At 40.7% G+C, this 23603-nt stretch overlaps 1 protein-coding gene across 14 annotated transcripts in view; it reads right to left on the reverse strand.

The window, feature by feature from the left end:
* Nucleotides 1-84: 84 nt before the first annotated feature.
* Nucleotides 85-23603, reverse strand: part of APBB2 (amyloid beta precursor protein binding family B member 2) — a 209426-nt gene continuing 185907 nt past the window's right edge. For 10 of the 14 annotated variants that reach the window (XM_074822394.1, XM_074822400.1, XM_074822395.1 and 7 more), the window contains 6 exons: nucleotides 10119-10233; nucleotides 7489-7576; nucleotides 6331-6414; nucleotides 5715-5830; nucleotides 4750-4929; nucleotides 85-4149 (listed from right to left, as the gene is read on the reverse strand). In XM_074822394.1, coding sequence (XP_074678495.1) covers nucleotides 3982-4149; nucleotides 4750-4929; nucleotides 5715-5830; nucleotides 6331-6414; nucleotides 7489-7576; nucleotides 10119-10233 — 751 coding nt within the window. In that variant the 3' untranslated portion in view covers nucleotides 85-3981. Of the gene's footprint in view, nucleotides 4150-4749; nucleotides 4930-5714; nucleotides 5831-6330; nucleotides 6415-7488; nucleotides 7577-10118; nucleotides 10234-21236; nucleotides 21394-23603 lie in introns of those variants that run through there. The other 4 variants (XM_074822396.1, XM_074822404.1, XM_074822405.1 and 1 more) reach the window with 3 other exon arrangements.

Raw genomic sequence — 23603 nt, forward strand, 5'->3', positions numbered from 1 at the left:
ATGTTTTTCCCTCCCCTCAACCTCAATTTGAAACAGAAGAAATAATTTCCCCGTTTCATGGACCAGTAACAATTGAGACAATCATTTTATGCAGCTAAATTTATTCTCAGAACATATTACATTTAAATGTGGAGAAGTGGTCAACAGCAGGGAAAATTGTTCTTTTTGGTGTCAATCAGGTGCTTTACGTAAGACTGAACTCTGCTAATAAACAGTGGGTGTGTTTCCTTCTTTCTTACCTGCTTTTGCTGACTGTACAGCACAAGTTTTAGCAATGTATTAATTAACCTGCCCAAGAAAGGAGTAACGGGGTTAATGGTAATACTGAAAGGCTGAGCCCATATTAACTGCTGAAATGAGAAAGTCCTCTTTTCCAGAGGTGATTTACTAACAATTTTAGGTCCCTAGTTAAATGATCTATGAAATGCTTGATAAAATTAAAAGACAGGGATGTAGAAGTTTTAGTGACACAGAACTGGTGTAAGCTATTAGATACTCCATAGTTTTTGTTCCTCTGTCACGAAAGGAAGGGCATGTTGTTTCAATAGGTGCAGGTGCCTCTGCACACTAAATGTGTGACTAAGAACTCATTTTACTGTGAATGGATTCTATGCCCTTCCATGCGATTTTTGTTACTCCTGTTTAACCACCCTGTAGGCAGCCTATCTCCCACAGCCCCTTGCTCCCCTTCAAATGAAATCGTAAATGGCTTAAATAAACCTACAGCCAGCACTGCAGATTCCAAAAGAAAGGCTTTTATCTCTTAGTCGTGGACTGTGAATATAAATTGCCTTGCTTCTGCAAGGGAGCATATTAATGACATGACTGACATGTGATACTTACCTCTAACTTACTACTTGCATTGAAAAAAATTAAGAAATTAGCTTTGCTTTACATGATTTTTCTACAGGCTTCAATAAAAACGTGACTACAAGTAATTATAAAGCCTGCCTTTTTTTAGGCAACCTATAGTATACAGAGTGGAGAATGTTACAAGAGCACATCCAGTAAAGACAATACATCAACATAATAATGCAGGATATTTCAGTAAAAATAGAATAAATAAAATAAAAATATTTTAAGCTGTATTTAACAGGTTAATTTAAAATATGGCATCAGACATACAAGGCATAGTGAACATGGCTGCCTGCCTACAGAATCACTAGGTATTATAAAAAAATGCATAGATAACTGAAGGGTTGCTATAACATCAACTAAAACAGTGGCAGTTCCTCAAACGCACATATCCCATACATACTTTTTTGGCCATGGTAAAAGGAGTGTCTTAATATATTGTTTAACAAAAGATAATGGGCTTTGCAATATTAGGCTCTGATTCTGCAAACACCTGGGTGTATATTTAATCTTTTGGAGAATAGGGAGCTCTACTGAAGCAAAAAGGCCACATATAGTCAGACCATTAAGCACACTACTTAAATATTTGCAAAATCAACAACATTTTCTTAACAGACACAAAATTCTTAAAACATATTGGCAAGTGACCTACGGCTTTTCAGGTACCTGACTGGCTTCTCCTCAGCCCTTCCTGCAGTCTCACACTTTGCTAGTGAAAGCTGACTAGATGTTCATAGCCTTGACAACACCGATGCAGAAGAACCTTTACACTGCTGTTTGCTAAGTGTTGGCTTAAAGAAGTCCAGATCTCTCCTGGAGAGAATCAGCGCTGTACAGATGCACCTACAAAATTTAATTATACTGTTTAAAATTCACTGTTGTAGAACAGTTGCAAATTCCAAATCCTGGCATTTTCAGCTGGAACTTTTTTTAAAAAGACACTGTCAAAGTATTTTCTGTAATTTAAAATAAAATTTGAATCACTAGACGATGACAAATAAGGGAAGTTTCCTCTCTTAGCTTTACAATCCTACCTAAAGGTACATCGTTAGTCACCACATTTTGGTAGCAGCCACGATAGGAAGTGAGTTTTTACACCGCTGCGAGCAGACGTCACTGGGATCAATACTAGAACCTGAACAATCACATACGCAAGCCGCCACCTCCGTGCTCTGTGATCTGCCCGCAGGGTCAGTTTACCTCGCTGGCACTGCTACGAGGAGTGGGTTTGTTTGCACCCCCTCAGCTCCGCTCTGTGTTCTCCCTGCCCACCCGGCAGAAGCAGTTTCTCCTCTGGCTGTACAAGCACTAGAGCTGGTGCAAAGGAGGCGACGGGAAGGCGAGGCTTGGGGCGGCAAACAATCATTTCAGTGCCGGGGGTGCAGAATGGTGGTCATAAAGAGATTTGAGATCAGTGGAGGATCAGCTCTTTTGAGGGTATTCTAGAGAGCTAAATTTAACTACAATAGTTGCATAGCTAGCCTTCACCTGACACTTGCTCATACATCATGCTGAGTTTAGTTTAATGATTTTTCTGCAGTTTTCAATGCAGAAATTACTTGAATCATCATTCTCTTCCCCTGTGTTCCTAAGTTGCTTTGCCCAGGTGTTGCCATTAATTTCTTTAAATAAGGAAATAAAAAGAAAATATTTTTTTTATAAGTCTCTTGCATAGTAAAATAAAAAAAGAGTTCTTGTAATAACAATCTTACCATTGTTCTTTTAAAATTACAGTATGACCAGATTTGCAGACTTGGGAGACAGATACAGTTTAGAACATAACTATAAATGGAGGCAAACATTTTTAATGTTAGTTAAAAATATCTTTACTGTTCCCTTTCCAAAATTTGTCCCAATCTGCAGGTCTAGACAGATGGTAAAGCGAGAGACTCAAGATGCATAACTGCATTTGAAAATTAGCCTGAGGTACAATTTTAAGGGGCAGTACTGGGCTGACTTTGTCAAGGTCTACAGCAGTGTATAAATCAAAGCAATTAGATGAAGCCTTTGAAGCAAAAGCATTGAAATGAAGTTGTACCACCTGAAGCACTGTCCTGTTAGAAAACAACTCTCTTCTTATTTTGTCGCAATAGCATTAAAAGAAATTCCATAGAATTCTGTAAATAACAAGAAACATGATTGTTCTTTTTGTGGCATGTTAAGTATTCAGCAACAAGCTCTGAGGCAAAGGGGGAACTGTGCAACCAGATGTTGAACATTTCAAACACCACTTGTATGGGAAAGGTATGGAATATTTTAGTCTCTGTAAGAGTTGTAAGATGTTAAAATTACTGACTAGTTCTTTCTTAACTCCTGATTGGTTTGAGCCCTGCATGAAACAAATGGTATTTCTGATGAAATAATGGCAGATTTAGGAGAATAAATTTAACAGCCAACAGTTGCATTTGTATGTTTAAAGCTGAAAAGCTTCAGTGGATCACCCTGCAACTCAATTACTGAAAACACTTCTGGATTTTTCAGCACTGATTTGGTATGAAACATGATTCTTCTCTAAGACCATAATGTATAATCAGGAGATGAAATAATGACACCATGATTCAAAAGCATGTCAGGGAGGTGGTTGCTGACCAATGCTGACAAACAATTTAAAACTAACAGGTGTAGTTCTGTAAAAAATAAAACTTGGTATTTAGTCTACAGTGATTCAATAGTAGCTAATACTTGGTACCTACTCCAGTGTTGAGAACAGAGCAAAGTGCTGTAGGATTTAAGATTGGTTTGTGACAAATCCAGCTCAAGACGGTGAAACTCAGACATCATTCACTCCAAGGACTTTAGCATGAGTTCACTGGGAGGGACGTGGCCATATTCTTTTTTTGTGTGAGTTTAGGTAATGTTCATGTATTTACAATCAAACAGACCTTCCATTGCTCATGATGTAACTCACTGACAGCAAAAAAATTATTCATGCTTCTTTTCATATCACACGATGGTGGCAAGAACGAGAGAACATGCTTGTCTAACATTGTTTCGATAAGGGTAAATTCTCTGAAGACAAAGCATCAGCAGTTTGAAATGGAAGGCCAGACACTGTCAGTTCGTTTTTGTTAGTGTAGCTACTGTTATCTTCAGTTAAATGTCAGGAGAATCTTCTCTCTTATGCAGCTATGGCATCTCAGTGACTGGGCGTTTCTGTTTCAAAGTGTCAATGAGGGACAACACTCCTCTTTTTACGTTAGTTGTAACTCTTCTAGTCACCGAGTCTGCAGGAGGTGGGGGCGGTCGAACTTTCTGTGAAGGAGGTCTGGCTACTAAGCACTTCTGATACCGTAACTGCAACAAAGCAAAAGCATTCTGCAATACTTACTGTATCCAATACTTTCACAGAGCATTTTAAATACACTTTTAATACTTTTTCATTAAATGTAGTCAAATCTCCATTTTGGCTGTGACAAACAGCCGAGATGGCGTTAATGAGACATTGCTCTGTCAATCTGTGGGCAGAAACTGTTCATCAGCACAAGACGGATACTAAATCATACGAACAGCCCTTTGAAAACTGAAAAATGAGTTTTCTAGGTTCATCTATTCTTGAACAAGGATTATTCTCACTACATTGTCACTGGATTGTATAATACAACTTCAAGCAAAATGTTTTTCCAGCATTAGATAACTTGTGTAGTGAAAGAAAAGATTTCTAACTTACACAGACATTGCAGAGGTTAGGAGGGAAGATGATTAAAGGGGCATTGTTAACTAAATAGAAATTTCAAACTTAAAAATGTTTGGGTTTTAATTGATTAAATATATCAGAATCCCTATTTTTATCTGTTCTTTTTCCATCGTTGAATTAACATAATTGCAAATATCATTATTTATGGAGGCAGTGAAAAATCTAAGTGCTATTAGATGCCTTTGAAGAAGGTCACTTACCATACAAGCAGCCTGAACAGCTTCTGATACATTGCCTGCATTTGGTTCACACCAAAAAACGTGGCACTCAAAATGCTGGTTTCCTGTATCCATAATGAAGGCGAATGTGTGAATGTCCTTGCCTACTCCCATGAAGGACAGGAACCGCACACGACACTCCACCATGATTTCCTCTTCATTCTGGTTATGAATCAGATGATTGATCATTACTATTGGATATTCTGTAGAACTTTACTTTCAATTTTAAGTTTATTAAACAGGGGGCGGAGACACAGACACTGATGCAGTATTGTGGAAATCTTTTTTATCTCTCTGCATATACCCAATGTGCTCAGGCCTGGGTTGGATCTCCCCTTCTAGGCTATCACCAGAAGACCAAGGCTTTGAGCATTAGCACTGAGCAAGCATACTGTGCATTTCAAAGACTGCTTATTTTGTGAAGAAACAAAACATCGTGGCTATCACAGCTCTAAAACATGCTCCCCTATCACTGGTATGTTATAGAGATGTTGGTTTAGTACCTCATCAACAGACATACAAAAAAATTATTTGAAAGTTTCATTGTAATAATCTCTATGGAAAATGCTCTACAAAAGGACAGTGATGTGGAACACAAATTTTAGCACTATTCTTTGATTCCATACCAAGAATGAGGTAAATACAGTTTAGAATTTAGGATTGCTACTTAGGGCTTAACCTACAACATTTTAGGCTCAAAGTTTCTAGAAATGACACCATTGAATTTAAGTATCTAGTGAATACTTACAATAATTTATTTCTGAGAACATGCTTGGAATGGTAAATAAAGCTGAAGCTGATACAAGCAGTAAGAGTCTCTACAGAACTAAAATGCAAAGTAAGCAAATGAATTCTAGTGTAAATCAACTGTTTCTATTAGTGTTTCTGTGTTCCTGGTTTTCAACACTAATATTACGTTAAATGCGTTTTAAACAAGACAGCCTTACTCTTTCGCTAATGACTGTGACAGTAGCGTCAGCAACATTCATGGTAACCGGCATCCAGTCTTCTTTGCTAGAGGAAGCCATTAGACTTTCGATGGCACTGTTCAGAGTATCCATTCCTAAAAGAGAAGAAAATGCAATAATGAAAAATAAACACATAAGTAAACAATAACAAAATTTTAATTTTCACGTAGTAGTACAGAAAACAGATTGTTTTGGAGTCCTTATTAAAATTAATTTGATGATGGAAGGAAGGGTTGTGAAGTTGGTTTTCTCCATCTGCAAACAAAACAGGTGTCTCTGGCTTAGAAGAACAGGGTAGCATCTTGTTCAGCTGCTGCACCATTTCAGTGCTCTAGGGCCCCTCTCATTAGTAGCAGAGCTCATATTCAGAGAAAGCAGTAGAAAGAAACTCCACCTTCTTGGCAGCTCCCAAAATAGTCTGATTGCAAAACACATGTTCAAATGAGGCCCTGAATATTAGATGTCTTCATGCCTGACCCGCATGAAGTACAAGAGTTGCTACCCTTTGAAAATCATGCATTTACACTTGGCTAGCCAGAGTCCAGCCTTTAGAGTTTATGCAAGGTACTCTGGAAGTCACTTAAGTGTTACATACCCACAGGTTTAGCTACAGGTAGCATGCCCAGGTACTGGACGTGGAACTTCTGTACCAGTTCTGTCTTTGGTGTTGGGAAATCTACTGCATGGGAACAAAAATCACTTTCTGTTAATCAGCATTCACAGAAGGGAAAACCACTTTCATTTCATCAATAACATAAAACAGTTTACCCAGTAACTGTGCTCTGAAAGTACTGTATTGATTAAAACAAATTTTTACTCCTTCTGACAAGGACAATGCTCAATAATTTCTAAAGGAATTAGGGATAACTTTGCATCACCTAATTCTTGATCTACACTAAGAATAAGGTCATGTTGTATTGCTGGCATATTAAAAACCAGAAAATATATATGAATGTGTCTCTGAGATAGACCTAAGTTTCACTGTGTAACTATGTAAAATTTGGAATCTTTTTTTAATACCATCCCTGTTAATATGTTAAACAGAGTCTATGAGTAATCGATACCACTATCACAGCAGACAATTACACAAGCTGATACATGGGTTAGGAGTAAGATATTCAGTATAAACTGGTGGATCTAGAAGCATATAATTTCCTGTAAAGCTAACACATAGTATGTTAGTTCTCCTGGAATACTTTCAAAATAACAACTATTAAGCTATGACTAATAAAGGCACGCAAAGACAACTTTCTTCTACCATGCAGAGTATGCAAAGGACCTTTAAGTTGGATGACAACCCATTTGAACCCCTTGCCTTGGAAGCTGCTTAAACAGATGCTGAAACCTAGGAGGAGTCCTCCTACAGCTTCTCTGAATCTAAGTGATTAACTGGAATATATTCTGGTTTAAAGGAAGATTTGGCCAATTTGTGCAGTCTCAAGTCAGGAGGTATTTTGATTTGAAAAGTACAGTAAGTGCAAGTAGCCACAAATAAGTAAGACTATGTTTCCAACATTTGTATTTCAAAATAAAAGAGGAAATGCACAAGTTGACATAACTGAGTAAGACCCCATTACTGTCAACATAACCAATAAAAATGTTTAACGTAATACAGTAACAGGTTACAGTCAGATACAGTAATTAAAAAACAAGATTACACTCCTGACCTCTCTACCCAACATGCTCCATTTTGGTCAAGGGCAGCATCAGAAACAAAACATGTCCCAAGGATACTAGCTGTAACACAGAGTACCTTGCAGAGGAACATCAAGGGTGACATTTGTCCTCTCTTGCAATGAGCTGCAAGCCATAGCTTTAGCATTCTTCCGTTCGGCCATAATCTGAAGAGAGTGAGAATACAACATTTTTTTTTAAAAAATACAGTACAGTAGCAATTACAAGTATAAATTTACTCCTTTTACAACTCTAGTTTCTGAAATCTGAAATAAGTCAGAAGCTGTATGACTGAACAAGTTATTCTTTTTAAATAACAACTTTAATTTTCCTCCAGTTTATTCACCATTCCTTAACTACATAAAGAACTTAAATGGTGTCCAAGCCTAGATGAAAGATAGGTGGAGGAGGAAAAAAACCTCTAGCCATTTTTATCAACAGCAAAATTGCAGTAAGGAGTAATATAGCAAGAAACGTTAATATTTAACACAGAGAGAAGAGTGTTCATTATTCTTGTTCCTCTCTGATCCATCTTCTGCTGTGTATAATTTTTTCCTCCATTTTTATGTTTCTCCTGGAATTAAAAATCCCATGCAGAACACCACCTGTCCTTCCCTCAAAATGTATAATATTAGCAAAAGTGGGAAAAAACCCCACAAAACATTTCAAAATAACCACTTTGGATGATTATTCCCCACAAATATATGACTGAGAAGGGACCCTGGGAAGCTAACAGAGTTTTTCCAAAGCTCGTATATGAGGCATTCCTAAACTGTTAGTTGTAATTAAGTTCTAAAGATAACTGGTTTTCCAGCAGACGACACTTGGACTGAAGATGCTTCTAGCAAATTTCTCTGTTCCGCCCCCCTCCCCCTTTTTTTTTTTCTTTTAGGCTGTATATTTTGAATCTATTTTCTGTTACAGGGACACATGATAATATTCCCCCCTGCAGATGAAAAACAATACATGCTAACTTAGGAAGAAGCCTTGACTCAGCAAAGAGGTCCAGTGTGTCAGTCAGTACATGCCAAGTGCTTCCCTGAATCAGGATTACATCTATTGCTGAATTACAAAGGAACACGCTCTACTTGACAACACTATCCTGTTTTATTCTGTGTTACTATTAGCTATAGTTTTAAATGCTTATTGCTCTTTTATCGAAAATTAATGGCAGGAGTTTCCTGTCATAGTTACGTATGTGACAGCTCTACTCCTCCTTTCCGATACCCTTGTTTGTAGCTACCATGTCATTTACCTGATGTTGCCCTTACTGGATAAAAGCAGCTGTGGTAGGGCCTGTGTATCATGTTATTCCCTGCTAGACTTGTCAGAAACACCTGTGAGAATTGAGAGCTGGAGGAGAAAGAGGAGGGACATAACAGGTCTAGGCTTCTCCAGTCGGCCACTGCTGCAGTCCCCGGTGCTAAACTCCACCAAGCACATCCTGCAGCTCCCTGGCCAACCTGAGCAGCTCCCTCAGTCCTGCCACATGTACTTCCTTGGGCACCCAAGCCCAGACAGACCTGCCAGGCTTTGCACAGTTGCTGGGCTACCTTCTGGCTCTGCCTCAGGCAAAACTCTGCTGCCCAAAAGGTTACAGTAATGCACACCGTGTAGATGCTCACGTTGTTTGCATGGAACATCACAAGTTCAGTAGCCATGTCTGTAAGTGTTGCAAAAATGAAAAATTTTTAGACTATATAGCTGGCTACAGAGGGGAATTTGACATGACTGATTCCATTCACTAACATGAAGATAAAAATGTAAAAAGCAATGACAGGCATACAAACCTGGAGGTTTCCTAACTAGCTTTTCTAGAAGAGCTGTGACTCATGAGTAACGACAAGTTACACAGGGATAACTGATAAGGTTATTCATCCCCATTTCCTGTGGTGCAAACTGACATGTTTTAAGGAAGACCAAAATGAACAGCATAATATTTTTAAAAAGGGGGATGCAGCCTCAAATCCACCATGGCTCAATAAAAGAATAAAAAAGAGTTTCAAGCAGACCAGTTTAACTGATTCTCTATAAAGTTTCAATCAGATTTGCCTGCTGCAAAGGATGTGCTGCCTTGCTACCACTGCATGAAATGACTGTACAGAAGACACTCACAAACTGATCAAGCAAGAAAACCAAAATAAATAACCAGGGGAACGGTGGCAAATCTGTAAGGTAAAATGACTGAACAGTCCTCTCCAGCATTACAGACAATACTACCACAAGCAGGAACTAAGATACTTTAACATTTGTAACTAGAGTAGCCTAAACCCCTCTTCTTCCTGATTCTTTTTAAGTGGGCAGTGTAACGTTAGCAACTATTCTCCTGTCTGTCCTGCAGAACAATACCATTGAATAATACCATTCAAACAAGGTCTGATTTATTTACGAAGTTTAACATCACCATTTATTAATTGAAGCTGTGTGTTCTTTTTCCATTTTGAACGCGTAGCTTCTTTATTATTCAAGAAAACCTTTAGTCTCTATACACACTTGTCAAATCAAAAGCACGTATCGTCCCCCTCAAATCTAAATGCTCACCCTCCCATTACTCCCATCCATTTGCATCCTTTCCTTTACAAATTCTCTACACCGTTTCTCGTTGCCAGTGATACAAACTAAACTAACACTGCATACAATTGCTGATTGTATGTGTTAGGCTCAGGGACCTCTGAACAGACGAATGCAGCTCACTTTAAATCCACTTGCCTTTGAGCAGATTTCGTGTAAACTTGTGGCGATGGCTTTTGCGGGTGTGTCACATCGAAACACATGACATTTCAGAATTCTTGTGTCTTTGTCTCTTGCCACATAAGCAAAGTCTCTGTGTAAACAAAATAAATTGACACATGAGAAGCAAGCAAAATGAATTAAGGCATTAGAATCAATAGTATCTCCAAAACAGCAAGTCCTGCTTCAATTTAACAGGTGTATGTCTTGGCTGTCAAAAAATAAATCACATGCCTTAGACAAAGCAGCTCTACAAATGTAATAAACTGCCTACCCATGAAACACACATTTAAAGTTTGGTGCTTAATCTATATAATTAAAGAGCTCGTTACAGTTTCCTAACCCTGACTTACTGAACTTACAACCCATAATTTCCAACTGCAATTGTAAATACATGGGAAAATTTACTCAAATATTTTATTGAAGATGAAGTGGGAAGAGAATTGCAAATTAAGACAGAAAACACATGCAGCTCTTAAATGCTAAAAAAATCTGAGATACAGCATACAAGATTCTAGTTAGAGAAAGACTGTATTTCAAAGGACTGTATGAAGTGTTTAAAATATGCAGAAAGTAATTAGAGATCTGGTTGCATAAGGGAGATGTGAACCTGCTGAGCTTTGCTCGCACTAATTGGCCTAAATTTCTGACCTTATTTTTTCAAAAGTTAAATAAAGCTGCCCTACAAAAGAGATTTTGCACTGTATTGGCTAGTCAGCACAGCATAGTCTTGCTTTCTAGTGTGGGTGATGGAAGTGGCAAGATTATGTTTATTTGTTCTCAGGCTGTTTAAAAGTTGGAGCTCTTCTGAAAAAGTCGAAGCGGTGTACTGAGCTAGGAAGAAGCCTGGCTTTTGCCTGGTTGCCATCCTTGCTATACCAGACTGACAGCTTCCTGGTTTTGCACCTCCTCTTTCTCATGTCCTCCGAGCAACCACAGCCCAGTCCTACTCCGTGACCCTCCTGCTATTTCCAAATTTCTTTGCGACTTTGCATCCCTAGCAGAGCTATGCTGAGTAGCTAACTAGAATTAGACCAGACAAGTGAAGCTGGAGCTCCTAACAGCCTCTTATGCCTGAAGTCTCTTTTCAATGCCTTTTCTCTTTACAAGTAAATAATTACCAGCAAGATTCTAACTGGTGAAGAGATAGGAAGGACATTCCTAAACCACAGGTTTTATATACAGGAATACTTCAGTTTATATTAAAGTCTGCAAATATCCCTAGCAGGGTTTAATGTAGCATGGATTGCCAATTTCTTTGTTCATTGTAGATGCTCAGTGAATTGTTTTGAACTTAAGTTACCTGGGGAGAACCAGAGACTGTGGCAGATGGATAGCTGGACTTCCAGCTTTGTACAAGATCTGAACATTGTCCTGCAGTTAAGTACCTTACCTGTACCTAATTCAGCAGCACTAGGTTTTGTCATTAATGAGCCCTTGTAATGAAAGGGGCAGTTGCCCACAGCCTGGGCTGCTCAGTGACAGGCACAGGTTGTTGCTCTGTTTAACCGCTTTGCAACCTGACACCTGATGAACAATGCTTAAACCACCCCACCACCCCCCCAAAACTATCAGGAGCTAAGACTTGGAAACAATTCCACATGATAGAACCATGCAGAAACACAGTGAAGATGGAGGCACCTCTCCATCTCACTGCACCCCAATGTGCAATGGCCCATGTTAGGTCACAGCAGAGACAGGAGGCAGCGGGACAGCACATGGAGCCTGTTGCCACCCAAACCCTTCCTGCCTGGGAAATGCAGCCCACGGGCTGCATCAGCTGCCACCAGCTGCAGCACTGCCCTGCCTGCATGTGAGACGCAGGCACCCTGGGGAGGGACAGTGTTTCACCCAATTGCTCGTGACTTGCACGAAAAATCCCAAAGCAATAATCCAGGCAGGTGCTGTCTATTACAGAAGACGCCCTGAGGTTTCCTCGCTCCAGCCTGAACCCCAAGCACCTTGGCCACAATCTGCAAGAGCCTTCTGGCATGTTGTTCCCTTTTGCTGCACTACAAGTTCATGGAGATGCAGAGTTCCAGCTGGAATCTTGCTCCTGGGAAAAAGCTGATGCTTTTTGGCTCATCTGCACACATGCCAAGCCTTGCTTTAGAATGGTTTCCTCCTAGCTTAATGTTTCAAAAGCAAATTGAAGACTCCTAGCTGGACTCTAGTAATAAGACTAAGAGAAGAAGGTATGGCTTGGCTATGGCCTATGAAAAATTAGCAGCTATGGGGAATGAAACCAAGCTCCGCATAAAAAACCTTTGAAATTTTTGCCTTTTGAAGTAAGCTTTCACCATTACTGATGCTCCTGAAAGACCTGCAGAGCAGGTATTTGGAAAAGCTCAGGCTCACAGAAGTCCCACATACAATATCCTAAGCTCTAAAGAGACTGCCTGGTTTAAGAGCTGTAAGTGAGGAATTTCCAGACATCCTAAGCATTTTGGATTTTTGTTTTCTATGTGTTTGGTTTTAGCTGCCATCTTTTAAATGTCCTAAATTTCAGACTTCACATTTTGGAGTCCAAATACCTTTTCTTACAAATATTTTAACTGCAATATGAAAACACTGTTCACTTAACAGACACGGATTTGCTACCATAACTTCATTAAGATTTCCCCTCCTTTACATGCAAGAAAACCTTGCTGGCAGTGACCATCACTGCAGGGTACCAAAGATGCATAAACAAGCAGACTGCTGTGCACACCTTATTATTGGATCAAGGTTCTATTCTTTTGGAGTGCAGACTTAACAGCTGAATCCTGTTTGCATGAACTTAAAATAACATTGAAAGCCATCGATGTGACTATCACATGGCTATTTATTACCATTTACAAGCTTTTACCTCAAATCAATACTATTCTTTGAGGACTTGTAAACAAGTGATTTATGCATTCCTTTACAAGATGATCCTGGGACAAGCATCCTGTGTTGTTTTGCCAAGTTGCTTGCACTGCACAGAAGCCTGTTTGAATAAACAGAAATCTGCACAGCCCCAGGAGCACTGTACAATACCAGGATTTCTAATTTAAGACGTCCACCTTCAAGGAGTTGCACAAACACAGAAAATAACTTGCCCCTTCTGTTAGCCATACAGCTATCTGTCAGAACCTTCTTTTATTGTTAATAAAAACTAAGACAGGACAAAACCACCAAATCAAGTCATCAGGGCTTGGAGGACATAACATGTCGCCAGCAAAATCCATCTGTAACAGCCCCAGAAATTGCAGTCCGACCTTTGATGAGTGGCTCTGGCAATGCCCTGGTACACCACAACTGCCCCAATAAACTAAAGTGCTTTGCTGTAGGAGATCACATCAGGCAGGGCATCTTCACTACACTGCCAAGTCCCTGATGCACAGACAACCCCTGAGGCCACATTAATTTCACCCTGCAGAGAGTTTATCTGAGACCCAAGCTCAACTGCAAGGATTTTGAGCCTTAAGGGAATCTGTAAGATAATACTAAATGTGTTTAGATGGCATGTTATCTCTCAGTGGAGGCAGGACTCAGACTGCAGAGATAAAAATGAGCTGAACAATTAAAACTGTGTTAAACTAAAGACTGAATTCTGTCAGGATCAAAGATTTTGGTCATAAAAGAACACAACTCATAATTATGCTCTGTAAGTGGGAAACACTTTAGAGTATTTTCAACAGCATTTTAAAGACAGAGAGGTAGACTGGGGGCAGTCTGCTGAGCGTTCTCTCACAAGTGTAAATTTACTTTTCTGATCAAAGGAGACCAATGTGGAGGGCAGCACTGACAATAATGACACCACGCACTTTTCAGTAAGCACATTTCTCTGTTCCTGGAAGGCTAATGACAGCCAAATGAACGAGACACAGTGCAGAGCCCAGTGCAGTAACCTCTCTGAATGGTAAGACCTGTGGTGAGGGCAGGGAGAAGGAATCTGATGAGTGCTATGGATGCAGTATCTGTAGTGGAATGGTCCAGGTGATAAGGGGGCTCACCTGTCACTTTAGTCCTGCCAACAGAAAAGCCTGCAACCCTGTTGTCCCTGCAAGAGGAAGATGACAACAATCCTGATGAGACAGACCGACTGGCTCTGCACTTGCCAAAGGACAGATACTGCCCACAAAGATGTTGGTTTTAGCCAAAAAGCAACATGTTGATTTTCTGATGGAGCTGGTAGTGACCCTACATATAGGCCACCTAATGCTCTCCTCCACAGACTGCTGCATGACATTTATTTATTAATGGCTTGGGTTGGAAGAAACTTTTAAAGGTCATCTAGTCCAAGTCCCCTGCAATAAGCAGGGACATTTTCAACTAGATCAGGTTGCTCAGAGCCCTGTCCAACCTGACCTTGAATGCTTCCAGGGATGAGGCATATATAACCTCTCTGGGCAACTTTTTCCAGTGTTTCATCACCCTCATCATAAAAAATTTCTTCCACATATCTAGCCTGAATCTACCCTCTTTCAGTTTAAAACCATTACCCCTCGTCCTATTACTACACTCCCTGATAAAGAGTCCCTCCCCATCTTTCCTGTAGGTCCCCTTTAAGTACTGGAAGGCTGCTATAAGGTCTCCCCAGAGCCTTCTCTTCTTCAGGCTGAACAACCCCAACTCTCTCAGCCTGTCCTCATCAGGGAGGTGCTCCAGCCCCCTGATCATCTTTGTGGCCTCCTCTGAACTTGCTCCAACAGGTCCATGTCTTTCCCATGCTGAGAACTTCAGAGCTGGCTGCAGTACTCCAGGTGGGCTCTCACCTCCCTTGACCTGTATTCTGCTGGCCACATAATACAGTTGGCTTTCTGGGCTGTGAGTGCTCATTGCTGGGTCATGCCCAGCTTTTCATCCACCAGTACTCCCAGGTCCTTCTCTGCAGGGCGGCTCTCAATCCTCCCCCCCCCCCCCCCCCCCCTTGGTGCTGATACTGAGCGCTCTTCTTGAAAAAATGCTGACACCTCTACTGTTTGCAGCCCCGAGGCTTTGTTCTGTGAAATTCCACTCATGTTGAGTCACTCTGAAGAAGTGCCAGAAACACCACTTCCCACCTGTGGGGGTGTTGGTGGGTGCTGGGAAGGTGCTGCTGGGGGCACTTGGCCCACCCCTTGGCTTAGCACGCACTGCCTCAGTACTACAGTGGTGCACGTAACACTTCCATCAGCCTCTCCGGCACTTGGTCCTGTGGCTTCTGTAAATATTTCTGCTTGCAATGGTATGTGTTCATAAACAAGGCGGCATAGCACAATTACAGGAGAAAATGAAACACCAGCTAGTACATCAGTTTCAACTACTGAGAGCTAATAAAACCCTCATGGTGGTGTTTCAGACTTACACACCAGTGTATCACTTTAAGTACCTGAACAGCTTGAGCAAAGTAAATTGGCTAATTACATGCGCAGATTGTGAATATGCATAAACTAGATGGTCAGGGCCTACACCTGTAAGTCTGCTGAGACAGAGAAGGAAATGTGAGTTCTTCAATATCTGTAGTACTGCATCACACACAACCTTGCCAGCACCATCTGTTTTCAAATCATCTATCAAAATTAGCACACAAACTGTCCTTCTCACTTCTGGCAGTGCACAAACAATACTACTGATTTCATTAATTCATTAAGTCACCTAGATGTCCATGCACTTGCATGAGTGGTCCTACATGGCAGCCAGTAGTCAGGACCTGGAGAAGGTGGTACAGACTGGTGGCAGTCAGCTCCTCCAGTATCAGTGGGAGCCTTGCAGCCTTGCTCCAGAGATTTCCAGGCATTGGGAAAACCAAGCTCCGCGCTCCCTCTTGGAGAAGAAAGGTATGGCTGGGGATTCCAGAGTATCGGCTCCCTGCAGCATCAATAACAAAGTAAATCTTGGGAAAAGTTTTGTGCTTCCCTACACAGGACCAGAAGGCAACAGCTTCTTGTTTGTTGAAAGCCTTGAATACCAAATAAGCCAGAAGACTGCTCTCTGATTCGTCTTTCACTTTGGATCCCTTCTGGGTCGCTTCATCTGTAAACCTTCATTTGACTGCAGCTCACTTGAAGCTGATTAACATTTAAGTGAGATTTATGTGCAACACACCCCTTTGATAATGAAGTGCCGAGTAACATGTTTGCAATAGAAATTTATGGAAAAGGGCAAATGCCTCCTCTTATCATTCCCCTGTCTTTATACCTTCCTGGGAAAACAAGGGGGGAAAAAAAAGACAAAAGCCTTTACAAAGCCCTTGGCTGGATACAGAGCTAGCATAGGTTTAATAGATCATATCTCATACAGCCAGAGTCTCCTCCATCTCAATAGGGTGTGTGTGCACATGAAATCCATGGGATCTGAACCACAGCTTCTGGTAAAACTCCCTTCCATGTCAGTGGGGAAAGCAGCAAGGTGTTTAGTGGGAGAATAATGTATTTTGTTGCAGAAAAAAGCTGTATATTCTTAAAACTTTGTAACACAAGCACACCGCTTCTGTTGACATAGGATTGCAGAGAAGGGGTACTGCATAGTAGGTCTTTTTTTTTTTTTTTTTTTTTAATCATTTGCACATGTACTACACAATCCACTACTATCGCTCCAGTTATAGGAACAGGCTATAACTCAGTACTCTGAAAAGTGCTAGAAAACCAGTAAAATAAAATTATTTGGCTGCACAAGTGGGTAAGACTGGTTCTGCTGAACAGTTAAAAATTCACTAGAAATTTCTTCATTTTGAAAGAGTACAGGACTAGAGACATACATTTAAAAAAGCAATTTAGAGAATCGCAAAGACAATGTAAGGTGCTAAGTAGAAAGGAATTTCATTTTTATTTGCTCTTTTACCCTCTTTAATTGGCAAATGTAATTGACTAAACCTTAGATAGCCATACCTATTTAACACCTGGCTAAGCATCACTTAGCTGCTCAACCCTGGATGAATGTAATCACCCTAAATGCAATTTATGCTAATACTGTCCTGTTTGAGTAGCACTCATAGCCATTTGCCACTATTAGGCTAAAGTCCTAGGAGACGTCCCAATTAAGTACTGCCTGGAAGAGCAGCACATCCTCCATTACCTTCTCACTATAAACTTAATTCTTCAAAAGAGTGTAGAACTGCATTAATCTTTTTTTTTTTTTTTTTGTTAAAAAAACCCAACACCTTAGCCTTGAAGTCTGAAATAACAATCAAAATTAAATTGCCACTATTTAAAACAACTATATTAAAATGACACGCATCCAGGAAAATGTAAATTGCTTTACGGATTTATGTATTACAAATTGTAACAAAAATCCTTGAACCAGAAAATGATATCCTCTGGACTTGGCTTAAAATTGATTGAAATTCATCCAAAACAGCCTACAGAAGATGAATGTTGATTTCTGTGTACTGGTGTACAGACTCCTGCAACTGCAGGGTCACAAAGCACACGTTGCAGGGCTGTGGGGAAACCGTCTCTGGAGTCTATAACATTCACTTTGCTTTCCTGCAAACAGGTGACCAGTGATTTGTGAAAGCAAAAAGGGGAGAGCAGCCACTGCTACATAGAGCGGGGTCAGAAGGCACCTGGCAGGAGGCTGCTCTTCACTGGTGAGACACGAACATCCATGGGAGCAGAGTAAATGAGCACGGAAGGAGAAAAGCAAGGAAAGTGAGAGGAGACACGTGAGAAGAAAAGCAGATAAAATAAGGCCAACAGCACCCTGCTCTGTGGGGTTTTCCCATGACACATAAATATTCTAGTATCACAAACCGCAGAGAAGATGATGGGCAAGAAACTCTGCAGTAATATGTATCACAGAAATTACAGATCTTCTGGATTAACACTTGAAAATTTTTTATTGAGACTGGGAGAATTTATAGCTGAAATGAAGTCTGAGACTCTCTTCAGTTCCTTTGTCTTTGTATTAGTGTCACATCAAGGAGTTTGGTAAGTTAAGGAGACAAACCCAAAGGTAAGAAACCAGAACTAGAAGAAACAAGCAACATTCACACAAGCTGCAAAATCTGTTTGTAGAAGGTTTACTGAGGACCTTTCAACTTCCATTTTACCTGCCAGATACCAGACAGACACTGCTTCCCTTTCACACTCTCCAAAGGAAACCCACACCCCTTCTCCAGGTAACTGTATCAACCACTTTGGAATCAAATCCCGCAGGAGGAAGAAAAACAACTACTCCCACGAATCTTCTCCTTCCCATTTCTCCCAGATGGTCACAGTGCATTTAACCACATGTACTCCTCTTGCCTCAGTCATTAGAGTTGGAAGAGATGTGGGAGAGAATGAATTTTCCTTGTTTCTGGCAATCCTAAAAACATACGAAAGCCTTGCAATTTTTCTTCACTCCAAGTGCTCCACTCCACAGAGTTCCTGCACACCTTTGGCTGCTCTTCAGCTACAACCCAGAATGGCAGGCTTGGCCATCACTACACTACCCTGGTCATTAATTTTTGATGCAAGTAGTTAAGATGCCTTCCCAAGCAGATGCTTTTGGGAGACTTCTCTTATTTCAGTTCTCATGCAACCTGAAAATGGGTTTCCTTGCAGCAAAACATCAGTTCTGCATTTATTAAATTCTCCTCAAACGGTCTGGCATCGACACAGTGTAGCTTGTTTTTCTAATTCATGCATAAAGTTTGTAGGGCAAATTATCCCCTGCTGAAAGGCTGTTTGCTTCATTCCTTGATAATGTCACTTGCTAACTCTGAAGGAGGAGCTATGGCTACTTTGTGCAATACTGGGAGGCTTTAATCTGGCAGCCCTAAAACACACAGCCTGTTGATTTTTCTTTGATGTCTTATCATTGCCACAGTTCTGTGTGCTTCCAGAATTTGTTAAAACCCTCACAGAGCTGATACGTCCTATACCCAGCTCAGCCCTTCTGAGCCCAGCGCTTCCAAGCCTGAAAGCATCTGCACGACTTTCACTCCAATTTCCTTCCTGCAGACTGATCCTCACGAAGTCGCAGGAGCCACTCCCCGGGACGCGCTTCCCACGTCTCACCGTTGCCCACCACCTCTTCTTGCAGGGGAGGAGACAGGATTCCTGTCAGCCCTGCCACCGCTGCCTTGCTAGCCAGAAAGATGGCTCTGAGATGTTACAAATCATTGCCCTTTCTACTAGCGCGGGCTATATTCCACCCCTGGAAAGGGCCACAGATTTACATAGATGGAGTCATGTCAAAGCATGACTCAGTATCTAAGCTCTCCAGATCCATGAGCTGTGTTAACATAGTGACAACAGTACAGATTCTACAGCTGAGATTTATGTTCCATGTTGGTTCTCATTCCAGCCTCACCTCACAATCATATGCCTAGAAGTACTGTCAGGGCAAGGAGCGCAGTCTATCACATGTGCCACGGTCACCACCAAGACTGCCCTGGAGACTTTGCGCTCTTATAGCACTGGCAGCACGAAGGGGCCCAGCTAACAGTATGCCACATCCAGCTTGGGGGTCAGATGGGGCATGTTGCTGCTCACCAACTGCTAGAGAGACATGACAAGTTGAAAAGACAAGCAGCAGCTTTGACCTCAGCTTGTTTTATAAATGGACTTAAAGGAAGACAGAACTTCCGGGACAGATGCTATGAAAATCACTGACCGCTGACTTTACTGTCACAAATTTTTCATGGTGTTTATCTTTTTTTTTTTTTCTTAATTGCTTCACAACATTTATGAAATGTGCACAGGCAGGGAGGGAGCTGCCTTCCTACACTGTGCAGCAGTTTTCAAGGAAAAGGGACACAAATGAAGCAGGTTGTCAAGGCCATTGTAGCTGCTGCTTCTCCTTTGTAGCATCGCAAAGTGGTGGTTTAATTCCTCAGGATGGCCAATGCTGAATTTCCTTTAAGTAAATGAATGTGTTATTACGCCTGTGAACCTCTGAACAGTTTCTCCGCAGCAGATCCTGTGAATTTGGTTTTGATAAATCAGTATTTAGATATTTTTGACAATGCTTCTATCTTCCAGATCTAATTGGAAGACGTGGGCCTTTGTTTATAAGGAATATTTAAAGTTTTAATAAAGAAATACTTCAAGTTGAGATGCTCAAAGCAGTAATACAGATTTGACTGAAGAAGACAGCAGACTACACTAGAACAGATAATCTCTCCGGTGTGATTTGTTTTATAAGCAATGCTTACTAGTTCTCCTTTGTTCTTTATTATTCAGACAGAGAACACAGCAATCGTGCATAGACACTACCCACGAATCTGCTTGCAGCACACTTTTGTCAGTGTTAGTCTGGGAGATCATCGCTTCCCACATGCATGAAATCTACATTAGATTGCAAAGCCATAATCAAGAAAGTTCAAACATTTCCTTAGGCCAACACTGCCTAAAGAATTGATTAAAAACCAGTCAAGCCTGGAAACCTTCTCATTATATTCCACAAAGCAAATGCAAGGAACAGCCTGCATCTCCAAACCACATTCCTTCCACTCAGTCCCAGTATCAAGTCCTTGCGATTTAGATGAGCAAACAAACCCCAAATCTCATATGAGGGCTGCAATTCTATCAGTAAGAGCCTTTGGAGTGGCTGCAGCCCTTGTGCTGCAAAGCACCTGACTACAATGCCTTACTGTCTGCGCTCCCATGAAACAGGAAGCATTGTAGAGAATCCCAAATGATCCCTTTGTACATGGAAACAAATCAAACATACTGGGGACAACTTTTCTTCAAACTTGAAAGACAAGTGACCAACCCAGCTGGATCCAAAACTAGGAAATAAACATTTTTTCCAACTCTTTCTAAACTTGGCTCTTAAATTCCCTGCTCTGTATGTTGTGGTTTTTAATTTTTTTTTAAATAAAAGGTGGGATTTTAACAACATTTTCCTGCATTTTGGATTACAGAGAACAACGATGTCTAAATTTTAAACTCAAAACACCAGAAGCAAGTATCAAATCACTGCATCACATGATTTTAAACTTCTTAGTACCTGAGGGTTTGGGACCTGGAAAAAAAAAGCCCAACAGGCAATACCAACTTGACAACACTATTAATAGCAACGTGAAAAGGTGACAAAGAGATATGAATTTATTCACTGAAGTTTAGCTTCTGTTCACTGATACAAGCAAACCCATACACGCATTATTTGGTGCATGCCAGAAGGATAAATACAGAGAATAATGGAAAAATGAAAGTCATTTACCTCTCTCTGAATCCAGGGAAGCATGAAGAAACAGAAAGAGCAAGTTAGAAAGCACTCATGCAGACAGAGCTTCAGCATATAATGAGACAGGGTAGCTGAAAGAAGTGCTGTACATTTAATGTTTGCTGTTTGTTTGTAGCACAGCGTATCTAAGCATACTGCCGCTACTTCCTTTTGACACTTATTTTGGTTGAATCCTGTTGCTCTAAAGTTTTTATTTTTGGAAACATGCAATGGAGCCAACAGGCATCAGCTGAATTTAGAGAGGCAGTGCAGACATATCAACACTGGGAGGTAATCAAGCTTAAAATACCACACACAAGTCCGCGAAGTAGTATGCAGAAAGCATAAACAGACATACAAAGTGCATGAACCTTCCTTTTTCCAAAATAACACTATTTAAAGCAGACACTGACAAAACAAATAATTCTTGAGGCTGTGAAAACCTTATGTTGTTTAAACTGAAAGAGTAGAAAGATTGTCATGAGGGGTTTTTTTTAATGAAAAAGCTCTTGCCCCAAGGTCACTTGGGTTCCTCTGAAAGTTGCACCCTGGGTAACCACCTCACACTAACACCGAGCTGAAGCCAGGACACATAAAATCACTACACACCTGCAATTCTGAAGCAACCACTAACTCTTGGTACGACTTAACCAACACCTCCTGAGCGGGTTCGTGCACTGTGCACAAACATGTGGGATCCTACATCATCCTAGTTAGCAACTGACTCTGGGATAAAAGTAGTGGAGTGGAAAAATCATTCCATCTCAAGTAATAAGGGCAGGATTAAAGACAGAGCACACTGAAGAGATCCAATTCTCATTAGACATCTCACTTCAGCAAGCTTGCAAAGCTTACAGGGATTGATCTGTTGCTTAGAAATGGCTTAGTGAGTAGATCTGGAATAAACATAGGCTTTCTAAGCCAGGTTTTAACTAGAAGTGCATATGGTTAGCTAATGCATCTGTCCAACACAGGAGTGCAAGTCACACATGGATGCATATGTACATAGTCAGAGGTTTAATTTCTTTCTTATGTTGAGACGAAACCTCTCCTGGTACAACCTGTACCCATTGCCCCTTGTAATCTCTATGTGGCGTGAAGAACAGTAATTCACTGGAACAACCTCTCCAGGGACATGGTAGAGTTCCCATCACAGGAGGTTTTTAAGATGTGACTGGACAGGGTGCTAGACAATCTCATCTAGGCTCCCTTTCTCATGAAAGGTTGGATCAAATGTCTTTTGATGTTCCTTCTAACCTGGGCTATCCCATGATTCTATGAGAGCAGTCAAGTTGTAAAGAAGATCCATATTTACAAATGTAATGAACATACCCAGAAATTTTACAATGGAAGTGTGACACTTAGCCTCATTGTAAAGAAGATGAAACACAGGGCGCTCTGCTCCACTTCCTGAAGCTTTTCAAGCCTCAACAGCCCTTGATTTTATATTTCAGTGTCAATTTGAAAATCAGAATTGAAAAAGTAGTATCACTTTCACTTTCCCAGAAAATACAATCAATGTTTCTAAGTAGTATGAGAAGCAAAATATATATGTAATTTTCTTCATGCATTCTTCATCATTGGCTCTGTATGAAGTGGACAAACAGAAATTATCTCTCAGAGAAAGCTTTATATTTGAAAAATCTTACAGCAATTTAGACATAAAGTACTGGGGAGGGAAAAACCAGAAAAGACATGTCTTGGATCTAGCAGATTTTGAACACAGTACAATTAGATGCAAAACATGACCTGCTGGTGCAAACTCTTAAAGGGAGCTCTGTTAATTCCCCTGTCGTTATGCAAAATACAATTGTGCAGAACAATCACCACTGCAGCTGCCAGCACAGACAAAGAAAAGAGCACAGGAGGAAATTCAGAAGGTGAGAGAAAAATACAAGCAGTTGGGCTGCTGGACTTCCCTGGTCAGCAAGGAATGAGGGGGACTCCCACACCGTGGGATGCATGCAAATCAAGGGGGGCTGCATCTTGCCTCTAACCAGTTAATTACAGCTTTCCAATTAACACAATATCTCCTCATAGAGTGTGTTCTAATTCATGAATTATTTTCACGCAAAAGACTATTTGCCTGTATTCTCTGCATATTCTGGTAGCTTGAATATGGTTGAATGATTCACCTTTAAACTTAAATAAATAAATTTTTAAAAAATTGCCCCAAGGCGAAAAAGCCAACATGTAAAGTTTCAGTTCAAATGGCAGATTTTGCTGATGGCTCTAAGTGCCAGAGATGCTGCAAGAGCAGCTGTGCAAATGCTTTGGTATGGTGCTCTACATATCCTTTCCCAAGCTGACTGAGTTAAAAGGGGTCAAGCCAGAGCTTGCCAATAAAGTGGGAAGATGATACCT

Source organism: Strix aluco, chromosome 4, assembly GCF_031877795.1.
Source record: "Strix aluco isolate bStrAlu1 chromosome 4, bStrAlu1.hap1, whole genome shotgun sequence".
Lineage (NCBI taxonomy): Eukaryota > Metazoa > Chordata > Aves > Strigiformes > Strigidae > Strix > Strix aluco.